Source organism: Vipera berus, assembly GCF_964194415.1.
Source record: "Vipera berus genome assembly, chromosome: 1".
Classification (NCBI taxonomy): domain Eukaryota; kingdom Metazoa; phylum Chordata; class Lepidosauria; order Squamata; family Viperidae; genus Vipera; species Vipera berus.
Window position 1 is genome coordinate 201,407,653 of NC_138202.1, and position 24,725 is coordinate 201,432,377.

The following is a 24,725-nucleotide window of genomic DNA, read 5'->3' on the forward strand; positions in this document are numbered from 1 at the left end:
GTTCTTTACGAAGTTAAGATAAATTTGTCTCTGTCCAGGCGCCGTAGGAAATGACGTAAATTTTCTGCGCACGGAAGTCTTTTCGATCCGTGTGATCAACGCGAGGTCTGTAGAGGCGAGTGGAAATATTGGTAGACTAGCGCAATTGACGCGTAATTAAGTAAGTGTGATTTTTATTGGGGAGCATTACGGGGTTGTGAGATTCTTTTGTGTTGCCTTGTGGCTCAGGTACAGCTAATCGGACCTTGACTTTCATTTTCCTTCGCGTTGCACGTTGTTTATGCTAAATCTTTGTTAAGTGAACAGGGGGTTCACCTCTGATTCCCGCAACACGATAAACTAGAATGTAGTTGGCTGATGTTAACTAACGAGGAATAGCTGCTGCGTTGCTAGATTCTCCATTAAAATACACTTTGTTGTTGTTGTTGTTGTTAGTTGCGAAGTCGTTTCCGACCCATCGCGACCCTATGGACAACGTTCCTCCAGGCCTTCCTGTCCTCTACCATCTTCTGGAGTCCATTTAAGCTCACGCCTCCTGCTTCAGTGACTCCATCCAGCCACCTCATTCTCTGTCGTCCCATTCTTCTATTGCCCTCGATCTTTCCCAGCATTAGGCTCTTCTCCAGTGAGTCCTTCCTTCTCATTAGGCGGCCAAAGTATTTGAGTTTTAGCTTCAGGATCTGGCCTTCTAAAGAGCAGTCAGGGTTGATCTCCTCTAGGACTGACCGGTTTGATCGCCTTGCAGTCCAAGGGACTCGCAGGAGTCTTCTCCAGCGCCATAGTTCAAAGGCTTCAATTCTTTGGCGCTCAGCCTTTCTTATGGTCCAGCTTTCACTGCCATACATTGCAACTGGGAAGACCATAGCCTTGACTATACACACTTTTGTTGACAGGGTGATGTCTCTGCTTTTTAGTGTGCTGTCTAGATTTGCCATGGCTCTCCTCCCAAGGAGCAAGCGTCTTTTAATTTCTTGACTACAGTCCCCATCTGCAGTGATCTTGGAGCCCAGGAAAATAAAATCTGTCACTATAAAATACACTAGTACCTGTTATTTCCATGCGTGGTGTATTGGTTAGGATCATGAAGGCCCTGTCTTCAAATCTCAGTACTACAGATTTATTGCTTGGTTTTAGCCAGCGTTTAAGTCTTATCCACCCCACAATATATCAGTGGAAGGTAATATGAGAAAGGATCTTGACTATACTGCTTTGATCTTCTAATGAACAATGTAAGTGTAACATACACAGTGATAAATGCATAGCACGTATTTATTCGATTCTGTTAGGTTTAATATGCATATAAATGGAACCAAAGGATGAAGCAATTTGAAATCTTTTTCAGTGTCATTTAAACCTACGTGCCTCAACATAGGTGGATGTAACATGCTACCTAATGTTATCCTTAATTGACCTAAAAATGTTGGATGGCTCTAAGGGCAACAAACAGATCCTCACAGGGCCTAGATGCTGAATTTATTGCATTCCTAATTGAAAATCACAGATATTAGGTCTGAGAGGATGTTTATGTAAAATTTTGTTTGGCTGCATTTGTTAACTGAATATGTTTTATATCTATTGCGTTTTTGCAACATAATATCACACTATGATTTGAACTATTTAGAGCAGAAACTCAGTGGCTGTAGTAGCTACATATCTCAGGAAAAATATCTTAAAACTACTGTATTCTGCTGATGGGTAGTATCACGGTTCCCCAGAGTTGGGATGGTAGCATTCTGACAGCTATCCAAGCTGTAAAAGGATACTGCTGAGTCAGTAGGCAGTACAATAGTTGCATGAATTATTAATTTCCAAACATTTCCCCCAGGCAATAATATCCCATCTTTGAGATGGCATAACTAGACCAGCAGAAGGGTAAGCTGAAACCACTTAGTTCTTTTATCTTAATTTGCTGAATGGCTTAAAACAAGAAAATTAGTGAATCTCCCTGAAAGAAACATTTCACATTAGTATAACAGCCATCAGAGATATTTCAGTTTTCTACTTTTACTTTTTAGGAGACTTTTGTGAAAATGTGGCTCCTATTCCATCTGCCCTATTTCCTGGGAGAAGCAGATCAGCCTATATTCATATACTTTGTGATGATGTCTAAACTACTACAATTTTACAGAAGGTTGAACATTAGAATGGAAGGGGGAGGATTGAATGTGTTTTCCTATTTATGATATGCTTCTCTGAAAACCTGATCAAAAATAATGTTTTTAGTCTTATGGAATGTGGCTTTTTAATTTTTTATAACTTTATTAATTCAACAAAAGATTAAATATAAGGAAGCAGAAAAAAATGAGCCAGTCAAAGAAAAGATGAAAAAAAGCAAAATTTGAAGTGCAGAAAAGAAAAAAAGGAAGAAATAGAAAAACAGTAACTTCCACCTTTCTTCAGTACAGATAAAAATATAAAATAGATTAACCTGTTATTCTGAAATTAATAATGCACAATATTTTTATAATCATAAACAATTCTAATCTTCAAATTCCAGAAGTTCCATTATTTCAGTTTCAAGCAAAACACCCAAAAGTGGTTTCCAAACAAAAAGCCAGACAGTCTTTTCTTAAACCAAAGTAGTTAATTTCTCCATCTCAGCCAATTTCATTAACCTCATCCATTTTTCCATTGTAGGAATCTTTCCACAGTAAAAGTCTCGCTGCTATTGTCATATATGGAAACAAAATCCCATACTTTCTTTCAGTCTTATTTATCAACCAAGTCTTAAAGGAAAATCTGGTTTTATTTGTACATTTATTTTAAGAATTCTCTGAATTAAAGTACGTAACTGATCCCAGTAATTCCTAGCTTTGTTACATGTTCACCAAAGACGATAAATATTGTCTTCATATTGATTGCATTTTTATCATGCAATTGACACTCCCTCGTAAGTCTTTGAAAATGTATCAGATGTCAATGATACTTCATCTTATGAAAAGATGAATAGGATTTGTACACTAATGGTGAGCACGTTATCACTTAAGATGTAACAACTTTTATTGAAAATGAATATGGACCATGAATGAACATGAACGACATATGATTAAATGGGCTAAAATTTTTGGATACAATATAATTACCTACGGGAGCACCTACTGCCGGCGTCAACCTCCCTCCGTCCTGTACGTTCCCACAGAGAGGGCCTCCTCAGGGTACCTCCGGTCAGAGAATGTCGGCTGGTGACCCCCAGGGGGAGAGCATTCTCGGTGGGTGCACCAATCCTTTGGAACCGCTTACCGGCTGAACTCCGGATGGCCCCCAACCTTCGCTCCTTCCGGCGTGATCTAAAAACTTATCTATTCGAACAAGCCGGCCTGGCCTGATGGGTTTGGGTTTTAACATTATTTTAACTAACCTACTACATTGGGCACAATCATTTAACTTTAAATCTTGTATCCTGTATTCTTATTTTTGTTGCCCTGTACACCGCCCTGAGTCCTTCGGGAGAAGGGCGGTATATAAATCAAATAAATAAATAAATAAATAAATAATGCCTGATCAATGGGAGAATATGTGGAGTAAATTTATACTGAATGATAATTTGAACTATTTTAATTTTAGAGTATAGTGTTTCTTATTTTATGATATAATAATACTTTATTTTTTTTTCTTTATTTTCAGTAGTTCAGGTTTGTTGCATTTTTTTAAAAAAGCAAGAATGGCATCTAAGAAGGAACTCGCGAGTGACAAGCGGTTTTCTTGCATCGCAAAAGACCCTCGGTTTTGGGAAATGCCAGAAAAGGACCGCAAGATCAAAATTGATTCAAGATTTCGGGCTATGTTTCATGACAAAAAATTCAAGTTGAAATATACTGTGGATAAACGAGGTCGACCAATTAATCGTACCTCTACAGAAGACCTGAAACGTTTTTATGAGCTTTCTGATTCAGATTCCGATATTTCAGAGACTGAGAGTAAGCAGAGTGAAAAGAAAGCAAATCTGAAAAAGGTCAAATCTAAAGGGGGGAAAAACTCCACAGAGTCTTCAGTTGGTAGGCAAACAAGCAAGCAGGCCGATAAGGTTTCATCTGTCCCACAGTCAGATAGTTTAAAAAGCGATGTTCAAAAAGGCAAATCATTTAAACCAGCAAAGGATATAAAAGGGAAAAAAGCAACTGAATTTCCACAAGACCTTGCAGCGGCGCCCCCAAAGCCGAACAATTATGATGGCATTTCTGAAGAGACCTTATGTGAAAAAACTTCCAAGAAGACTGTAAAAGAAAAAGCAATGGGAAATTACAGTAAGTAAAATAATTCAGGCCGCTGAAAAGGGGAATGGTGTTGGTTTAATGCAGACATGTCAAACACAAGGCCCGGCCTGCGAAGTGGTTTCATGCGGCCCGCGAAGCCATCCTGGAAACAGTGAGGGAACGGCCCCCACTGCCTTGGCCCTGGCCCAGAGACCCTCCTCCTGCCAGAGACCCTCAGATCTGTCCCACTCCTGCCCAGGCCCCCATAGGCACCCTTGATGTGAACGATGTAGAGCTGGCCACGCCCACCCAGTAGGCCATACGCACTCTGGCCACGCCCACCCAGTAGGCCACGCCCACCCTGGCCATACCCACCCGGCCCCCTGAGGGCAACCGCAATGCTGATGCGGCCCTCAATGAAATTGAGTTTGACGCCCCTGGTTTAATGCAGTTGTCGTTTGCATCAGCTTTACTGTCTCCTGGGAGGTAAGTTTCATTGCTTTGCTTTTGATAAGCAAATCTTAGCAAGTTAACCCAGGAGATATATAACCCCTCTTTGCATACCATGCCTTGTTTCTCAAAACAGGAATTTTATAACAATTGTAAATGGCTATAGTTTGAATCATCCGAATTAAATCACCTTATTAAAAATATCTACTAATTTCAGAACGTGACAAGGGTTGTTAACATATTTTGAATTTAGCCCTGACTGGTTCTGAAACCATTAAGATTGAGAAACTAGTTTGTTTGCCCTCTCTTGTTTTCCTTGTTTCCAAAGATGTTGTATGCAGATGGAAGAGCCGGATGTGTTTATCTATCTTGTCTACTAACATAACTGAATAGCCTGACCCTGTGTGGCTGCAGATTGATGTATTGTATTATAGCAAAATTAACTTAATACTAGTCGTTCTAGTATAACAGAATTATTAACAAATTATCTGTTAATAGCATAATTTTAAAAGGATTCTGTTTGATCTGATATGTGTAAGTAAAGGTAAAGGTTCCCCCGCACATGCGTGCTAGTCGTTTCCGACTCTAGGGGCCGGTGCTCATCTCCGTTTCAAAGCTGAAAAGCCAGCGCTTGTCCGAGGACGTCTCCGTGGTCATGTGGCCGGCATGACTAGACGCCAAAGGCTCACGGAATGCTATTACCTTCCCACCGTAGTGGTCCCTATTTTTCTACTTGCATTTTTACGTGCTTTCGAACTGCTAGGTTGGCAGAAGCTGGGACGAGTAACAGGCGCTCACTCTGTTACGCGGCACTCGGGATTCGACCCGCCAAACTGCCGACCTTCTGATCGACAAGCTCAGCGTCCTAACCCACTGAGCCACCGCGTCCCTGTATGTGTACTTACATATAAAATCAATAGGGAAATTGGTAAAACCTCTGGAAGACGCAGTTCAGATAAATCTGATTTTTAAAATAGAATATCTACCTAGCTGTAAAGCCTGCAGGGTATCACTTAGGGCTACAGAAGGGTATCTTTCCAAAGAAATCTATTCCATAGCAGTTGCAATGTCACTAGGTATGTTCCTGTAAAATAGTGATTCTCAACCTTTTATGTGCCCTACACCCCTCGGAAATGTTTGATTAATGTTTGCACCCTCTACAACAGTAATTGTGATTTGTGACTTGTCACTAAGGGACACAAACCACTCTTAGTTGTACCTCTTGAAATTTTGTCTGGCACCTCTTCCCTAAACCATTATTAAAAATTTCAAGGCCACAGAACACAACACAATAATAGTAGTATTATTTTTTCTTTCATGTAAAGCATGTTTTAGTAATATTTGATATTTCTCTTATATTAAATGACTGGATTTTTAAATGTTAATGGGATGTCTGAGCTTGATGCCTTTTTTTAATGACTTCAGGTCAGTGTTGATTTCTGTCAATTGCTAGAACTCACTTCTAGAACAGAACTCAACAGTCTCCCAGTTCTAGTCTGATGTCTTAACCACTACACTAAACTGGCTTTCTGTGAGCTTGTATATGACAACTTATTTCATCAATGTCTGAAATGAAATTTCTTAAAGGAAGTCAATGTAAATGTCCATTTGTTTGGACATTTGGTCTTAGTTATAGTGAATGCTGAAAAAAACATTTAAGGTATATTGTGTCTATGCATGTAAAAGTTCGTATTCTTTGTGACTTTTCTTCCAAACTTCTTTGAGGACTAAAATTTATTAACTTTCAGTTTGACATTGGATGGGGGGAGCTGCCAGAATCTCCCTGTGCTTTATGGCTAGTGAATTTGAAACCATCCAAGACAGGCATGTCAAACTGCTGGTCCGCTGGCCGGATTCGTCATGCTGAAACCGCGCCCAACCCATTGCTGGCAATGGGGAAAAAGTCGCAATACATTGTGCGACGTCATGTGACGTCGTGAGTTTGACATACCTGATCCAAAACATAAAATATGCTTCTTTTGAATCTTCGAACTAGCTGACAAAGCATCTTCATTTGTTATGGAACCACGGATAGTTTAAGAAAACAGTGCTCTGATCTATACCACTCACATGATTAAGTAGCTGGTGACTTCCCAGGTTTGTAAGATATGCCTGGGTTCAAGTGAAGAGAATAGCCACAAAACTGTAGAATTTAGCCAGAAAATGATTGTTAACTGTTCCAAAGAAAATTGCTGGGTAAAGAGATCTGCTGTGTTAGTACCTTCACATCTGGAATGAGGCACTAAATATAGTGATTTTAATGATATTATTAAGGTATTACTTCTCATCCTGCTTTATTGTAATTCTGGTGTTTGCCTGTTTATTTTATTGCCCTATTTCTGGTTGGAAGATTTTGGCTTAAGGCAGAGATCTCATTCATACTGAATATACTGATTAATTGTATGTCATCGTGTCATTTTTTTTGACTCCTAGCAAACCCACATTTTTTTCCATGACGATCTGTCCCTCCATCCATCCAACTACATAAATAAAATAGGCTTAATATACATTTGTACCCATCTTTACATCTGTACGCTATTTTAGAAATGCAAAGTAGCTAATATATCAGCACCTTAATTTATTGCAATTCATGTGCTTATTTAGACAAAAAAAAATAAGGACTTAGACAAAGCAGGAGAAACCAGCTAACTGTTGTTTTAAAGCACTTTTGGCTTTTTGAGGTGACACTATTATGGGAATTTCTTTTAACTGCTCAGGGAAAATGGCTAATTGTCTTTGACAGTTATTATAAACATGTTATTTGTAAGTTGTTATTGGGTAAAAATTATGTTCATTTTGCCAAATCTCTCTCTCTCTCTCTCTCTCTCTCTCTCTCTCTCTCTCTCTCTCTCTCTCTCTCTCTCTCTCTCTGCAAAAACACTAGATTTTAGTGTGGGAAATAGGGGAAAAACTATTGTTGTCATGAATTCTTTTGCAGTAGAATTACAATGCAAGTATATGAAACGTCTTGTTGGCTTTCTTTAATTTAGCAAATGATGTTAAAAAGGCACATCTGAAAAATGAAAGTTGTGAAGCTGAAGAGAGTTCTAATCTGCAAGACTCAAAAAGCCACGGGGAGAGTGAAGAGGAAGATAAATTAGAGGACAGCAGTAATCTGGAAGAGGAAAGTGATTTGGGAGATGATGGAGAGGAAAGCCGTTCAGAAAATGATGAAGAAGAATCAGCAAATGAAAGTCAAACCGAGGGCGATGAGAGTGACAGCGGGCCAGATTTGGCTAGGGGGAAAGGCAATCTTGAAACCAGCTCTGAGGATGAAGAGGAAGATGACTTCTTGGAGATATTCCCCAAAGATCCAGAAGTTATACATGAATGGGGAGAACTGGGGAAAGATGCCCCACAAACAGATCAGGTAAGGTTAAAGATACAGTAAATAATCTGTGATCCTTTAGGATGTTGGGTTGAATCAACTATGGGTAGTCAATGAACGTGGATGATGGATTACTTCAACAACATTTGGAGGACTACTGGTTGCTTGCCCTGTTTAATGGATCTTAAGGGCCAACTATTTTAATGTACTATTTCATTGCTATTTGCAGTATCCAAAATACTTTTCCTTTTTCTTCCATTCAGTCATATCCAATTCTCCAGACTGCCTGGGCAAATCCTTGCAGGATTTTTTTTGGCAAGCTTTTTCCGAAGTGGTTTGCCCTTGCTTGCTTGCTTGCTAGGGCTTAGGAAGGTATTGTGCACAATTTCCCTTGCACCTGAAAAATCCCACATGACTGGTGTACACAGTAATGGTCCAAGTAGAACTGAACTCAAAGAGCTTCATATGTGAAATGAGTTTGTACATTAGTTTCTTATCTCTACAGTCCAATCTCTCAGCCTGCATGATATTTTCAGCTGGTACAACCCGCCACTTCTAGGTACCACTGCGTCCGCCCATCCAAACTAGGTTGGGGTGTCTTATCAAACAATTTCCTCTTTGCATATATTAAGGAGGCAATCTCATCACGTCTGGTGGAAACATTTTCTCAGTCTGTAAATTGGATAGATGGGAAAGGAATCTTCCACTGTTACCCCAAGGCACTTAGAGCATGAATATCATATAGTATTTCAAATCTTTACAGCTATTTTATTCAATCACTTAAGAGTGGGAAACACAAATACACACACCTGTCTTTATACATTCTCCATGCCTTTGTCTCTCTGCTTTTGTGCATTTATTTGCTGCCTTCTCTTTTTGTCAGTCTCCTCTCTGGGCTTTGTGGGGTTTATGTTTGTTCCCTCTTGGCTTGGGTCTGCTTTTCTTTCTGACTCTTGCTATTTCTCTTGCTGTGTCTGTCCTCTGTATGTCTTTCCTGCTTGTCCATTTCTCTTTCTGACAGTTTCTGTCTGATAGAGAGAGGGGGGGAAAAGGAGGGGGGGGAGGGATGCTTCTCCTGTTTGTGTTATTGATTGTACTTCTGTTAGGGTCATTTTGTAATCACCATTGTTTACAAAATAGTTGGGCTCACAGAACCTTTAAAAATCTAATCCAGATTTAAACACTAGATTCAGAAGATTGCCTGTCCTTGTCCTAGATTCAGGGGTAGGCAACCTCGGCTCTTTTATGACTCGTGGACTTCAACTCCCAGAATTCACAGCTGACTCAGGAATTCTGGGAGTTGAAGTCCACGAGTCATAAAAGAGCCAAGGTTGCCTACCCCTGTCCTAGAAGTATGTGAAATTAAAAAAAAAATTTCTCCTAGTTCAGGGCTTTTCAACCTTTTCACCAATTGTATCACTTTTAGAATATGGCAATATTCAAGAACCACCAGTCGCCTAGCAAGGTGTCAGAAACTTGATGAGCCCCCAAAAAATATATATATATATGGAAAAACGTGATAAAGTACCAGTAGTCCTTGACTTACAACAGTTCGCTTAGTGACTGTTCAAAGTTACAACGGCACTGAAAAAATTTGACTTATGACCGTTTTTCACACTTATGATGGTTGCAGCATCCCCAGGGTCACATGATTTACATTTGGATGCTTAGCAACCGATTCATATTTATGATGGTCACAGTGTCCCAAGGTCATGTGATCGCCTTTTGCAACCTTCTGACAAGCAAAGTCAGTGGGGAAACCAGATTCACTTAACAACCATGTTACCAATTTAACAGCTGCAGTGATTCCCTTAACAACTGTCGCAAGAAAAGTCATAAAATGGGGCAAAGCTCATTTAACAAATTTCTCTCCCCCTTCTTATATCCTCTTCTCTCTCCTTTATATCCTCTCTTCTCTCCCCCTTCTTTTATATCCTTTTTTCCTCCCTTCTTTTATATCCTTTCCCCTTCTTTTATAGCCTCTCCTCTCTCCCCCCCCTCCTTTTCTCTTCTGTGCACCTCCAGCTGATTCCTTTCAAGGCTGCCTTTCTCTTATCTTTTTCAGTCCCCTTCTCTTTCCCCCATTCTTTTTTTTCTCTCCCTCTCCTGCCAGAACCTCCCTTTATAGCCTCTCCTCTCTCCCTCTCCACCTTTTCTCTTCCGTATGCACCAGAAGCACCGACCCTGGGGCTTCTGTCTCACCCCTGCAACCCTGCAGAAGTGTGCGCCGATCCTGGGCTTCTGCCCAGTCCCCATAGCCCTGCAGAAGTGCCAATCAGCTGTAGCTGCTCCTGGCGATCCTGGGCTTTGCTCAGCCATGACAGCCCTCCTTCAAACTGGGACATTTCCAACCAGGTTTCCTGAGTCCTTCCTTCCTTCCTTCCTTCCTTCCTTCCTTCCTTCCTTCCTTCCTTCCTTCCTTCCCTCCCTCCCTCCCTCCCTCCCTCCCTCCCTCCCTCCCTTCCTTCCCTTCTTCCCTCCCTTCTTCCCTTTCTTTCCTTCCTTCCTTCTTTCCTGCCTGCCTGCTTGCCTGCCTGCCTTCCTGCCTTCACATGTGCACAGGTCTGGGAGAGGTGAGCTGACAGCCATGGAGAGGCCCTTCAGGCAGAGGCAATGATGGGGGGAGGGGTCAAAATGGGAAGCCTCCTGCCCAGAGCAGCTTAAAAAAACGAACCTGCAAAGCACTCAGAAGGCAGTCTCTTTCCCAGCTCGCTCCTTCCTTCCTTTTTCCCCTGCTTCTCTTTCCTACCTCCGCGCTCAGGAAGGGATGACAGGAGGGGGAGAGATTGCCAGCGCTGCCGGTGACAATACTGCCGCCGGCCATGGCTGTCTCACGCAGGCAGGGGCGGTCCCGATGAAAGAGAAGCCTGCTGGCTTCGAGGCAAGGTCAGTGAGCAGGCGTGGCACTGATCTACCAGTGGGGGCCATCAAAGTTGGAACGCGCTCAGCCTTAGATCCACGGGGAGCCCTGGAGCCAGCGAGCCCCCCTCTCATTTCTGCTCCAGGGTTGGTGGTGCACGGAGAAGGCGGCAAGCGCGGGAGTGCTGGTGTCCCGGGGGAAAGGGAAGCGCTTCTACCTTTTTCCTTTCTCTGCGGTCAGCAGGGATGGTCAGCAGTGATGCTGGGCGCTCGCCACCTCCCCTTGGCGCATCCAGGGGGTGGGGCAAGGCAGCCCCTCACTGTCCCTTTCCCGCCAAAGCCACCTCCTTTTATATCCTCTCCTCTCCCAGAAGCGGCGATCAGCTGGAGCCCAGCGGTGATCCTGGCGCCTCTGCAGAGCCCCGACAGCCCTGCAGCTCCAGTTGTCTCCCGGGCTTGTGCGGTGCTACCGCCGCTTCAACTCATTCCTCTCTGCCCCACTACCACATCGCGTACCACCTGCCAGGTGGCAGAGTACCACAGGATTGTCTTGTGTATTTAAACGGACTAGTCTTATCTGTGTTATCGGTTACTATTGTTTTAAGGAGTGGCTTCAACTTATTTGGAAGTGATCTATATTTCTTCAGCTAGGGGCTTGATTGAGAGAGCAGCGTTGAATTCTTATTTTAAGATTTTCATATTTTTCAAGGCAAGAAATTTTGTGGCCTTCCAGTTAAAGTGCAATCCCCCCTGCTAGACAGAAACTTAAATTCACAGCAGAATTTTGTGTGAATGATAGGCCCAACCATTCCCCCTGGTTAAGGAAATCCTATTATTCCATGCATTGTGTTATCCTATTGCAAATTTCTTTTCTTTGATGCAGATCACCCACAGACTGGCAGTTTGTAACATGGATTGGGATCGATTGAAAGCAAAGGACCTCCTGGCTTTGCTTAACTCATTTACACCCAAAGGGGGTGTTATTTTTTCTGTAAAGGTAAGCCCTCGCAATAAATACCTATTCAGATCATCAACAGTCATGGAAGTAAATGCTTTGTTGTCATTTTGATTAGAGGCTGGTAGGAATTTTGGAAACGGCACTTTCTTCTTTCCCTTTGGCTGCAGCCCTGGCGAAGACTGCAGCTGCAGCATCCTGATCAAAGAGAAATTGATTGATTATGTGCCATCAAGTTAGCATCAACTCTTAGCAACCATATACTGTAGATAGATTTCCTCCATTAGCATCTGTTCCCACCCTAGATGTTTAGATCATTGTCACTCAGTCCATCCTGCTGGTTTCCTGCACCTTTCCCAATACTAGAGCCTTCTCCAGAAGACTGGGTCTTCCTAATGTGTTCAGGGTAGAAAAAGTAGGCAAATGAAAAATACCCAGCATGGACATTCATCCTTAGGTATGAACGTTACGCGAAGTTAAACTTCAGAAATACTGTATATTGTCTGTGTATTCATTCAGATTCCGATTATGTATTTTCATTTTTTTTAGCAGCGGCATAAGTATGCATTAGAATCTTAATTAGCTTTTCTGATAAGGTATTCGTACCCTTCTTCTGAATCACTTGAAAATACTTGGTTGAAATTACGTTATTTATAGATAATGTGCACGTTTGTGTTAGTGGGTATACAAAATAAAAATGGAGACTTCCTTTTTTTGTTTAGTTTTTCATAGCTTTAGTGATAGTCTGGGTTTGTTTTTTTGTAAATATTCCATGTGAACTTCTTTTCATAACCCTGGTAGTTTGATGGCAAGGAAAAGATAGGAAGCTGGTATATGATGTGTATCTTCTTGTTGTTACTCTTTAGATTTACCCTTCAGAGTTTGGAAAACAGAGAATGAAAGAGGAAGAACTGAAAGGCCCCGTAGAATTATTAAGCCTTCCTCCAAATGTCACAGAAAAAGACAGGTATTTCATGTTGAATTTTGGATGATTCTTTGCATACCCTTTTCTCTATGCATTAAGTGCCTGGGTATCTTTTACATAGTCCATCAGGCTTTGATCCAGAGTTGCTTTCATATGCTATGTCCTTCCTTCCTTCCTTCCTTCCTTCCTTCCTTCCTTCCTTCCTTCCTTCCTTCCTTCCTTCCTTCCGCTAAAGAATGGAAGGCATAAAGTAGCAATAATCGATTGGCATAAGTGCCTATAAAAATAAGTCCATCATTTGTTTTTTAAAAGAAAAAAGTTTTTAAAATGGCAAGTATAGGGAAGCGCATGACAGTTGTTCAGCGAACACGAATGGTGAAGAATTTGGAATAGAAAAAAGGAAATACTTTTGAATATAGTGCATGGTTTTATAGAATTTCAACTTGGTTGACTTTAAAAGCGATTAGATAAATTCAGCATGAAATAAGGCAATGGCAATATTCACGACAATTATTTATTATACCCACTAATAAGATATACTGGCAGCAGTATATCTCTCAATGTTAGTTGCTGGAAACTTAAGTGAGTGGGTGCAGTTGTTGATGTGGTCTGCTTCTCTGCTTCCTAAGACACCTTAGGAATGTGAAAGGGAGTGTGCGGTATTCCACTAACTTACAGATACTGCTGTGGGCAACAGTTGCCATACAAGACTCTGCTACCACCATTTTTATTCATGTTGGAATTGAATCATTAATTGTAAACTTTTTTAAAAAACCTTTTTTTTTTAAAAAAAAATGTACTAAAACGTAACTTGTCTGTGCAGTGTGTTATGAACACTTGTTCTAACAAAGTGCACTTACCACTGAGTTAGGAGCTCAATTCTTTTTCCTTTTAATTTTTATTTAAAACAAAAATGTATTTTTGAAAAAAAAATTTTTTACAAATGGACAGGTAATTACTGAAGTTATAAATTAATGTTCAATATAGCTTTAGTAAAAGATACTAAATAGAGCACATTTATTTGTTTTCAATGTTTAATTTATAACAGTATTGTATAGTACAAATTTTTAGCTTCATGCCAAATCACTATGTTATTATTTATAAAATATTGAGCAACAACAAAACAAACCCTTGTTTAAAAAAAAAGGTAAATATTTAATTTCTGACTTCTTCCTTCTTTAGACTCTAAACAATTTGCAATTCCTATTGGCATAGACCAGGGGTATCAAACTGCTGGCCCGTGGGCCGGTTGCATCATGCGGAGGCTGTGCCCACCCCGGCTCCAGCATTGCGAAAAAAAGTCGCGATATGTCATATCACGTGACACAGCAAGTTTGACACCCGTGGCATAGACTTTAGAATCCATATTCTTTTTATTTACCATGCTGCATAATATGTAATTTATATTGTTTAAATTTAAATTTCTGTTTTGTGTATGTGTGTGTATATACTGTTAGTTTTGCCATTGCTGCATATTCTCCAAATTTAAATTCCCAATAAGATGTACTATGTCTTTTTTCTAAACTTTCCAAAGTTTGTCCTTGTATCTTAATAAATTATGATTTATTTATTTATTTTTTTGTTTTGTTTTCTTAATGTATCCTTGAAGCTGTAAGTTACAAGCTGGATGCTTCTCGTTTCTGAAATAACTCTGGAATGTTGCATAATGTGTTTCACCACAAGGTGGAATCTTTCTCCAATATATAGAGCTTTCTAATTTATTGGCATTGGTATATGTGACTTTTCAGTAATAAAATCGAAAAGGGGTGTGTGTGTGTGTGTGTGTGTGTTGAGACAAAATGTGGTTATTTTATTTGTTCATTGCTACTATTAGTACACATCCTGACTTGTAAGTTTAGAAGGTAGTTTTGCAGGCTAATTCTGCTGAGTGCCGACTGCCAGCAATTCAACAGATTGAGTCTCACTGGCTCAAGGTTGACTCAGCCTTCCATCTTTCTGAGGTCAGTTAAATGAAGACCCAGATTGTTGGAGGCAATAGGGTGACTCTGTAAATCGCTTAGAGTGGGCTGTAAAGCACTGCGAAGCGATATATAAGTCTAAGTGCGATTGCTATCAGATGATCCATGATAGCCGCTTTTCCAGAGCACTTTCCATTTTTAGGTGATGTCAAAAGTATATAATGAACAAAAATGTAGTCTATTAATATTTATTTATTATTTCATTATATATTCATTAAGAACATTTGGCTTAGGCCCGGGATATTTGCAGGACCATCTGCTGCCAGGGACGACTTCCCATCGCCCAGTGCGCTCACACAGAGAGGGCCTCCTCAGGGTGCCGTCAGCCAGACAATGTCGGCTGGCGATCCCCAGGGGGAGGGCCTTCTCTGTGGGAGCACCAGCCCTTTGGAACCAACTCCCCCTTGAGCTTCGGATGGCCCCGGACCTCCGGTCCTTTCGCCGCGACCTCAAAACCTTTCTTTTCCATCAGGCTGACCTGGATTGACGATGGGTTTTAAAATGTTTTAATTTTTAACTGTGTAGTTAATTTATTTTGGGGCTGTTATTTAATTCTTTTTTTAATTTTTGTATTGTTGTTTTTATTGTTGTTAGCCCCCCTGAGTCCTTCGGGAGATAGGGCGGCATATAAGTCCCAAAAATAAATAAATAAATAAATAAACATTTTAATAGCCGCACAACTCACAGTGACTCTAGGCAGCTTACAGAAATAAAAGCCCAGTGCAAAACCCAATAAACCCCCACCCTCTCTGGTGACAACAATCAAACCAGCCACTTGACGAGCTCTATGTCCCCAGGGCCACTGGCAAAACCACGTCTTCGGGGCCTTTCAAAAGAAGGTCATTGTGGGGGCCAATTTTCTTTCTCAGGGATGATCTTCCCCAGGAAGGGAGCTACTGCAGAGAAGGCCCTTCTTTTTGGTCCCATTAGATGGGCTTTCTTAGGAGAGGGGACTCATAACATTGCTAGCTTCCCCACTCGGGTGGGTCAGGTAGATGTAAATGGGAAAAGATAACCTGGTCCCAGGCCATGTATGGCTTCAAAGGTGACAACCAGCACGTTGAAGTAGCTCCTGGAGCAAATCAATGCAGAATCCTGCAAGAGAGCAAATTTTGTGCCAATGTAGACTTGCACAAAAGCATGCAGGCCACCGTGTTTTGAACTAACTGAATTAATATGTATTTGGATTTTATCAGGAAATGATTTTTGACGTTTATAAACATCTCAGAATTGGATAACATTGCCAAAGTAGCAGTGTTTTTCTTTTGGAGAGTAAAAGAAATGCTTTTCTAAAATAAAAAAAAATTGTTTCTGAAAGGTGTTTTTTTATGGAGGATAAGTACATTAAAACACATGCTACATCTTGCCTATTTTTTTAAAAAAAAGCCTGTTTTAGCCCTAATGATCTAGATTCTTGGCTGATAAATGTTATCCATTCTGTACAGGTGTGCTGTACATTACTATAATGTAGAAAACTATAAATAAATAAATGTAGAAAAGAAAGATCTATGGCTTGAGATTCAAAGAAGATTGTTAATAGTTCAGGGTGTTTTGTGTAACATTGAATTGGTATGTCTCAGACAGCAGATGCTTTTGAAAATGGGGGACATTTTAAAAGGTATGACCTGGGGAACTGCTATTCAAAGGAAGAATGTGGGGGAAAAAATCCCTTGGGTGACTGTAAGTTGCAGATAAATTGACTCTTTATATCCCAAACTACAAACAGAGGACTACCAAACAGTCGTATAGAATTTAAGCTACAGAAATCTTGCAAATTCTTCACTTATCCCTGTAAATACCAAGAGGGTTAGGAATATCCATTATTACTGTGCTTTCATCCTAGCAAATGCTTTCTCCCTTTTAAGCTGGAAATTAGATGATAGTATATTGATTCTCACTGCCTCATTTTCGCTAACATTTCTTTATTTCTTTATATAACAAACTTCTTAACCGCCTGTCTCTCACACACTTATTTTTCTCATTCCTTGTAGCCTTTATAAAGAGAAATTAAGAGACTATCAATTCAAACGCCTGAAATATTTCTATGCGGTAATTGACTGTGACTCGCCTGAAACAGCCAATAAAATATATGAAGAGTGCGATGGATTGGAATTTGAAAGCAGCTATTCTTTTGTGGATTTGAGGTATCATATATTTATTTTTAAGAGTTAGTTTGGTTTGACAAACTTCTGATTACCTTCCTCCTTACCAAGCAAGGGGAATGTGAAAATTTGCCTTCAGGGCTCTGATTGTAATCTGGATTCCTTCCTACAGAAAATTTTTTTAGTTTCCTCATGTTCTCTGGATGGTATTCTGACCAAACTGAGTTTGATACACGTATTTCAAATCCATGTAAAATACTAAACATTTGGTATACTGTAGTTGCTATCTGCTTTAAAGCAGTTTTATCCAAACTGCCAGTTATATTAAGTCACAATTCTTGCAATTCCTGCTTATTAGGCATGCTGGCTAGGAAGGATTGAAACTATCAGGCATAACAGGAGGGCTGCAGAAAGCTATAAAAGGGGATGGTTAAAGACTTAAAATTGTGTCTGCCTGTTGATATGGTCCACAACTTTTGGATTAATGTATGGATTGGATTAATGTATGGATTGCCCACATTCTTTTGTGCTTTCTGAGTATTCCACTGAATGTTCAGTTTCTTAACAGAGAGGAGATGCATATATTGGAAATGAATATTTGGAGAAAGAGAATCCTTTAAAAAACAAAATAAATAGGATAAATATATGATAATGCAACAACAATGTAGAACACACTGCTAATTTAAGGTTTAAGCTGTTTCCTCTGTCACTGAACTTGAGTCCTTCCTTCTCCACTGGAGAAAAACCTGGAATCTGGCATTTGGTCAGGATTGTCCCCCAGATTAAATGTATTTAGCTTTAATGTTAGGATCAGATTATTATTAATGATAGGATAGCTGCAAATGATCAAAATTGCTGGAAAACCCTTGCTGCCAGATTTGCTCTGCACAGTACATGATGATGATGATGATGATAGGATCAGTATCATTTTTCAGTTCCCGCTCTGAGCAAAGGGCTAACTCAGGGGTAGGCAACCTTGGCTCTTTTATGACTCGTGGACTTCAACTCCCAGAATTCCTGAGCCAGCATGGCTCAGCTTGGAAACCTCTCCCTTTCCCCTCAGCATGGCTGTCTCAGGAATTCTGGGAGCTGAAGTCCACGAGTCATAAAAGAGCCAAGGTTGCCTACCCCTGGGCTAACCCTTTCAGTTTGTCGTTCCCCTTTCTCTTATCCAGAATCACTGGTTTTTTCACAGCTAAAACTAAATTAGGCCTATCAGTTTTGTCCCTTTGAGACATTTTAATAGCTGTTTAATAATGAGCTGTTTATTTCTGGCTGCTAAGATTTATTCCAGATGAGGTGACATTTGATGATGAGCCAAAGGACATAGCCTCTGAAGTGGACGTGGCTGCTTATAAACCAAAGTACTTCACATCCGCTGCTGTGGCAACATCAAAGGTACCTTAGCAATGTTTTTATAGCTATTTAGAATTTGTTTAGCTTTGTGAGTTTCATTTGTAAATATAGCAGTGGTCACCGGGTAGATAGAAGGGGGAAACAACCCACATGTGTTGACGCAATATAAATTGTTCTTGCAAAATAGACTGCTTCCTCTGCTCTTCTTGGAGAAGATAATAAATAGTACTTATATGATGACATACAGTAATAGGGCAGCAGTTTATTATAATTCTGATTTAATGAAGACATCGTGCCAGCTTTACATTGCTTTTTTTTTTTTTGTAATTTAAGGACTGCCTTTGAAAGCAAGATACAAAAGTCTGATTAAAATACGTGATTCGGATAAAATTAAGGGAATTCAAATTAGAGACCAGGATTATAGATTGAGGGCATTCGCAGATGATCTGGTTGTTACAGTGACTCAGCCTGATTATTCAGTTGTAGAATTGATGGAGATAATAACGCAATATGGGAAAGTTTCTGGATTTAAGGTTAATATACAAAAAACTAAAATGTTGTCTAAAAACATGACAGTATCACAAAAGGCTGTTTTAGAAGAGCTAACGGGATTTGAAATAGGGGCGTCCATTCTACTGCAACAAATCACAAAGAACAATAACTTTATTATATCTATTTCTATTTTTCTATTGCTCTGTACAGGTAGTTCTCAAATTACCACCACAATTGACCCCCAAATTCCTGTTGCTCAGTGAGACAGTTGTTAAGTGAATTTTGCCCCATTTTACAACCTTTCTTACCACAGTTGTTAAATGTGGTAAGTTGAGTTAGTAACTTAAGTTAGTAACCCAGTTATTAAGTGAATCTGGTTTCCCCATTGACTTTGCTTGTCAAAAACGTCACAAAAGGTGGTCACATGATGCTGGGACACTGCAACCGTCATAAATATGAGTCAGTTGCCAAGCTTTTGAATTTTGATCAGATGACTGTGGGGATGATGTGACAGTCTTTAAGTGTGAAAAATGGTCATGTCACTTTTTTCAGTGCCGTTGTAACTTACTGAATGAACTGTTGTAAGTCAAGGACTATCTGTGTACTTGAACATTAAGTTCAGCGTTCCGTGCGCCTTTGGCGTCTAGTCATGCCGGCCACATGACCACGGAGACGTCCTCGGACAAGCGCTGGCTCTTTGGCTATGAAACGGAGATGAGCACCGGCCCCTAGAGTCGGAAACGACTAGCACGCATGTGCGGGGAACCTTTACCTTTTTATTTTTTATGGCAGGGGTAGGCAACCTCGGCTCTTTTATGACTCGTGGACTTCAACTCCCAGAATTCCTGAGTCAGCCAATTCTGGGAATTGAAGTCCACGAGTCATAAAAGAGCCGAGGTTGCCTACCCCTGGTCTATGGGCATTGAAAATTCCATAGCCTGCATTTGTCCTTTTCCTTCCACGGGCACTTCAATCCATAAAGATGGTCTCTGGAGAGTATTTGTGGGTTCCTCTTTTTTTAATGGATTTCGCATCTGTGGGATTTCACATGGCTCACAGCATACCCTGTGATTGAAGCAGCAGCAGGAGCAAATTTATTTGAAGAGACAACCGAACCCTGACAAAGCTTGCACAACCTACGCTTGCACAAAAGGCATTCTACCATTTTGGGAAGACATGAAGTAACAAAAAAACCCACTCAGACTTGTGCAACCCCATTGAAGCATGAAAATCTTTACTTGTTTACTGAGGTCTGGTCTTCGTTAAGCTTGGATAAATTGTACTATATACCAAGACTGCTTGTATATCCTTTGTAGTGATTTTTCCCCCCTTTTCTTATTAGTAGTAGAATAAGGGGAGCCTTTTTTAAAGTGACATGCATGGGTTCATTGCCTTAGTCTTCAGTCCAGTGAATCAGTGATGGAAACTTTGGTTCTCTGGGTGGAGAACAGTTCCCATCCTTTCCTATCATGGCCACCATGGGGTTTAGGTTTGAGAAGTCCTGTTTCAAATTATAAATGAACCGTCTATCAATAGCTGCAAGGCTGATATTAGAAGAACCTGAATGTTTAATTTAAAAATGGAAGCTTGTTTTCACACTTAGTTCTTTGGACTGAAATAACCGAATGCATGTAGTTATTATCTGGAAAGACTCCATAACGGGAAATACTTTGGACAAACCTTTCTGTGATTGGGTCTCTTGTCCTAGTAACCTATTTCCTACCTATCTCCAAAGATCATAGCCATTGTCTTATCTCAGTCCCAGTTACTGTTATTTTAACAGAGCCCAAGTGAGTGAAAGATTCCAGCGTCTTGATCAATTTCCAGGAAAGGAAAATAAGGATGAAGTAATACGTGCAGTTGCTGGCACTCTTCTCTCACTAGTGTTAGCTGCTGTATCCCATCCAAAGTTAGGGCTGCTTGAAGAACCTATAAGGAAAGCTGGATATAACATCCCTATCTTGGCTCATTCATCTCTATAGGTTTATTTTATTTTATTTTATTTTAATTCCATTTATATCCCGCCCTTCTCCGAAGACTCAGGGCGGCTTACAATTTAAGCACAAACCAATGTGCTTAGCAATAGGCTTCATTCTATGTATATGCCTGCTTTATTAGGGCTTTCGCCCCCCAAGCGGCATTATTACAAAGTCAGCTTATTGCCCCCAACAATCTGGGTCTTCATTTTACCTACCTTGGAAGGATGGAAGGCTGAGTCAACCTTGAGCCTGGTGGGACGCGAACCTGCACTAATTGCAGGCACCTGGTGTTACTTGAGGAGGCATTAGCCCACTGCTCCACCAAGGCTCTGTTCTTACTCAATACATTTTGTTTCAATAATATTCTGCCAGTGCTTTGAAAGTAGGATTTTGCTGGATTCTGTTTGGTTGTAAATTGCAGTTCTTAGCACTACAGCTGAATATCTTATGGCCCAGAATTATGACTGGCAATTTGTACGATGGTTTCTTTGGAAAAAGCAAGCATGCGTATACATTTTGACTAGAATTTATATAAGGTGCTAAAACAATACGGGCATGTCTTGGTTTCAGCTCAGCATGTTGCACAAGCTTAGCCATTGTAATTGATGGCTTCGTATCACGTAAGGAATCATTGGAAGTTTATCCAGCAAACTGTTGTTAAGCAAACTTGTTGACAGAAGTCCAGGAGCCAATTTCAATTTGACTTTCCAGTGCATCTTTACAATAATAAGTTGCAGCATATTTATCTCGCCTCTTGGTAAGGTAGACATTACGTGGGACGAGACAGATCAAGAAAGGGTGACTTCTCTGAGCAGAAATTTTAAAAAAGATGAACTTCTGGACATGGATTTCCAAGCTTATTTAGCTTCATCAAGTGAGGAGGAAGAGGAGGAGGAGGATGAAAAAGAAAAAGGTATTGCTAACTAATAAAGGTTTATTTAAGCAGCTTAGAATATTAAAACAATATTGTACTAATTATTCTCACGATCGCTGTTAAAAGTTATTGCTGGATAAATTATGCTTTTCACAACTCAAACATTCAGTTCTTTTTTTATTTAAAGTCTTCCTCACCGACACCCAAGCGGTACCCAATTGGGGGTCCCATTTGAAACTTCTGAGGCACAAGCATTGTGTAGTTGCTATGGAAAACCATATTACCTACTGTGTGAATAAACCTGTACAAGCTTCTGATTTACAGGCTCCCTCCCCCCCCACCCCCGACCTCTGTTCTCCCTTTTCCTGGACATAAGGAAATGGGAATTGTTCCCTTTCATTTTAAAGCAAACAACAGAGCCTTATTGTCAAGTTTCCGAGTATGGGCTTTTCAAGTGACTCTGAGTCATTGTTTACCTTAAAAGTCCTTTATTAGCCTAATACACCGGCAAATGCTTGCTCGAAAGAAGCTGGAATCTGGAATCGCCGCCCCCTTGCACAATATATTAAAACACAATTCTCCACCTTTCTAATTTTGTCACTTATCATATTCTCCTATTAATTTAAAGAATCAGTTTCCCTTCCATTAGAAAACCCGCCAAGCTCTTATCTTCTTTAATTTCAGATGGCCTTGAGGAACAATCCTCCTCTTCCCCCTCCCAACCTTAATCCAATCTCTTAAAGCAAGACACAAGTTTAACATATGAAATGGCTACTTCTTCATCTCTTGTCAAGCAATAACATTCGATGTTAGCAGCGTTGACACTTATGAGTTCTGAACTCGGATCGGTTGATGTAGGTGGTGAAAGGAAGGTCTTCGACTTACCACCACAGCTGAGCCCAGAATCTTGGTTGCTGAGTGAAGCAGTCACTAAGTGAGGGGGTCATGTGACTGCTTCGCTTGGTGATTGCAATCCCAGCACTCCCAGCTGTGGTTGCTAAGTGGACGAAATCTCAGATTAAAAAGCGCAGCATGCCTTGGTGCAGGGAGACCCTGGGAGACTTCGCTTGGGAGTTGAAAATCCTTGAGGCCAAAGTCGAAGCAAGATTTTCAGCCCTTGAGGGAGAGAGACTTCTATATGGCCAGCACTGAGCTTTCCCTCACTTGTTCGACACATCCGACACTCTTGTATCTTATGCTGCCTCTCCACTCTGTGCTTAGATTTCAGCTTCCTCTTACCTCTAAGGACTGGCTGAAAGAGCTGCCTGCCAAAGGATGTCAGCTCCCTTCTATGTGTGAAAAGAAATGCCTTTGGGAGGTTGCAGGAATGGAACGCAGATCTTCAGGATCTGAGCCCCATTTCTCCACCCCTCAGGAGATGTCAGCTCTCCTCTGTATGCAGAAGGGAAGTGGGTCCAGCAGGAGGGGTATAATGTAGATCTCCAAAAGAGTTCCATCTGGCAGGACCCAGGCAGGTGACATTAGCCCTATCTTTGTTAACCTTCCAGAAGGCCCTTAAACATGGGTTCTCCATCAACCTCAGCTATCCCATGGGGAGCCAACAAGGTGGATATATAAGCTCAAATCACATGGATTTTGTGTTTTTTATTTTATTTATTTCATTGTTTTTAGATTGTTACGTAAATGTATGTTTTCATGAGGTGGCTATGTAATATGCTAAATAAATAGATGTTTAACAAACCTCAGTGCTAATATTATAATCACTACCCAAGCCTCATTCACTCGTTCCTCAGGTACCCAAAGTTCTTTAATTGCTGATGGTAGAATCAAACCTTATTATTATTCAGCATCCTAATACTTATACAATGTAAACTTTTAAATTTGTGCACAAGTATAGCAGTGCTTCTGCTATTTCCCCCCCCCCCCCCGATCAGAAATGTTTGTATAGCTCTGCATCTATATTGGCATTCAGAGGGAATAGTTTTGATTTATCATGGTTAACACTGGTTTGGAAAATACTTTTCCTGCATTATTTTCCGCTTCTTACAAGTCATATGAAAAGTTCATTGCTAATCAGAGTTGAGTACTCTTGATTAAACCTTTATCATGAAACAAAAGATATATGCTGGCATACTTTCAGCCGAGAATGTTTTCCGATTTTGAAAACATAATAACACAAATGTAGGGCCATTCTTTTAGCATGTTCCTTATGAATCACGAAGTATTGTACATAACATTCTCATCAGTATATTTATTGGAGACTAAGCAAAAACAGCAAAAGAGAAAGAACAAAGCGAAAAGTGTAATCTGATGGAAACAGTATATTCAGTATATTTATTGAAAGTATTGCATAGAGAAGAAAGCCATCTATCTTGTTCCGATTAGCTGCATTTACCTAGAGTTTTCTCTAAAAGGAAAAGTATTATTTTTTTTAACTGAATGTATAAATTAAGTCATTGAGTTTCCCATTTCGCCGAGACCTAAAGACCTGGCTCTTCGAGCTTTCTGGCCCAGGCTGAGTTTTTTAATTGGGGTTTTAACTGGGGTTTTATATTTTTTCAGGGATTTAGTTTAATCTTTTTTTAATTGTTCTTAATTTTTGTATTGATGTTTTATATACCCTGTAAACCGCCCTGAGTCCTACGGGAAAGGGCGGTATATAAATTCAATAAAATTCAAATTCAAATAAGTGACGTTCATGAAAAGCGTCATTGGAGAGTTTTCATTTCCAAACCCTGGAATAGATACCAGAACAATCCTTTTTTTAAATTATTTATTTAACATGAAAACCAGGGTAGATTGCTTAGTTGCCAGATAGTTTATTTTTTTTATTTTTTTATTTTAATTCCATTTATATCCCGCCCTTCTCCGAAGACTCAGGGCGGCTTACAAGCTTAGCAGTAGCCTTCATTCTATGTATATGCCTGCTTATTAGGGCTTTTACACCCACCCCCAAGCGGCATTATTACAAAGTCAGCTTAATTGCCCCCAACAATCTGGGTCCTCGTTTTACCTACCTCGGAAGGATGGAAGGCTGAGTCAACCTTGAGCCTGGTGGGATGCGAACCTGCACTAATTGCAGGCAGCTGGTGATACTTAAGGAGGCATTAGCCCACTGCTCCACCAAGGCTAGTTGACGTGGAAGGAGAAAACTCCAGACTTCATCTGCAGCCTGCTCTGCAAGTTATGAGAATGCTCCTTGTTTTGGGCCTGATTTTTCCCCCCCCCCTTTCAAATATGGCTAATTTTAAGTTCAATTTTACATAACAAAT

The 24,725-nt window shown here is 40.4% G+C and overlaps 1 protein-coding gene across 4 annotated transcripts in view; it reads left to right on the forward strand.

The window, feature by feature from the left end:
- The first annotated feature begins 93 nt into the window (after nucleotides 1–93).
- ESF1 (ESF1 nucleolar pre-rRNA processing protein homolog) overlaps nucleotides 94–24,725 on the forward strand; it is a 41,839-nt gene continuing 17,207 nt past the window's right edge. For 3 of the 4 annotated variants that reach the window (XR_014026740.1, XM_081330023.1, XM_081330022.1), the window contains exons 1-8: nucleotides 2,016–2,131; nucleotides 3,625–4,244; nucleotides 7,634–8,013; nucleotides 11,714–11,827; nucleotides 12,652–12,752; nucleotides 16,681–16,833; nucleotides 18,075–18,189; nucleotides 21,381–21,531. Coding sequence is in view for 3 of the 4 variants with exons in the window: in XM_081330023.1 (XP_081186149.1) it covers nucleotides 2,031–2,131; nucleotides 3,625–4,244; nucleotides 7,634–8,013; nucleotides 11,714–11,827; nucleotides 12,652–12,752; nucleotides 16,681–16,833; nucleotides 18,075–18,189; nucleotides 21,381–21,531 (1,735 nt within the window). In the remaining variant the exon portion in view is untranslated. Of the gene's footprint in view, nucleotides 161–2,015; nucleotides 2,132–3,624; nucleotides 4,245–7,633; nucleotides 8,014–11,713; nucleotides 11,828–12,651; nucleotides 12,753–16,680; nucleotides 16,834–18,074; nucleotides 18,190–21,380; nucleotides 21,532–24,725 lie in introns of those variants that run through there. The other variant, XM_081330021.1, reaches the window with a different exon arrangement.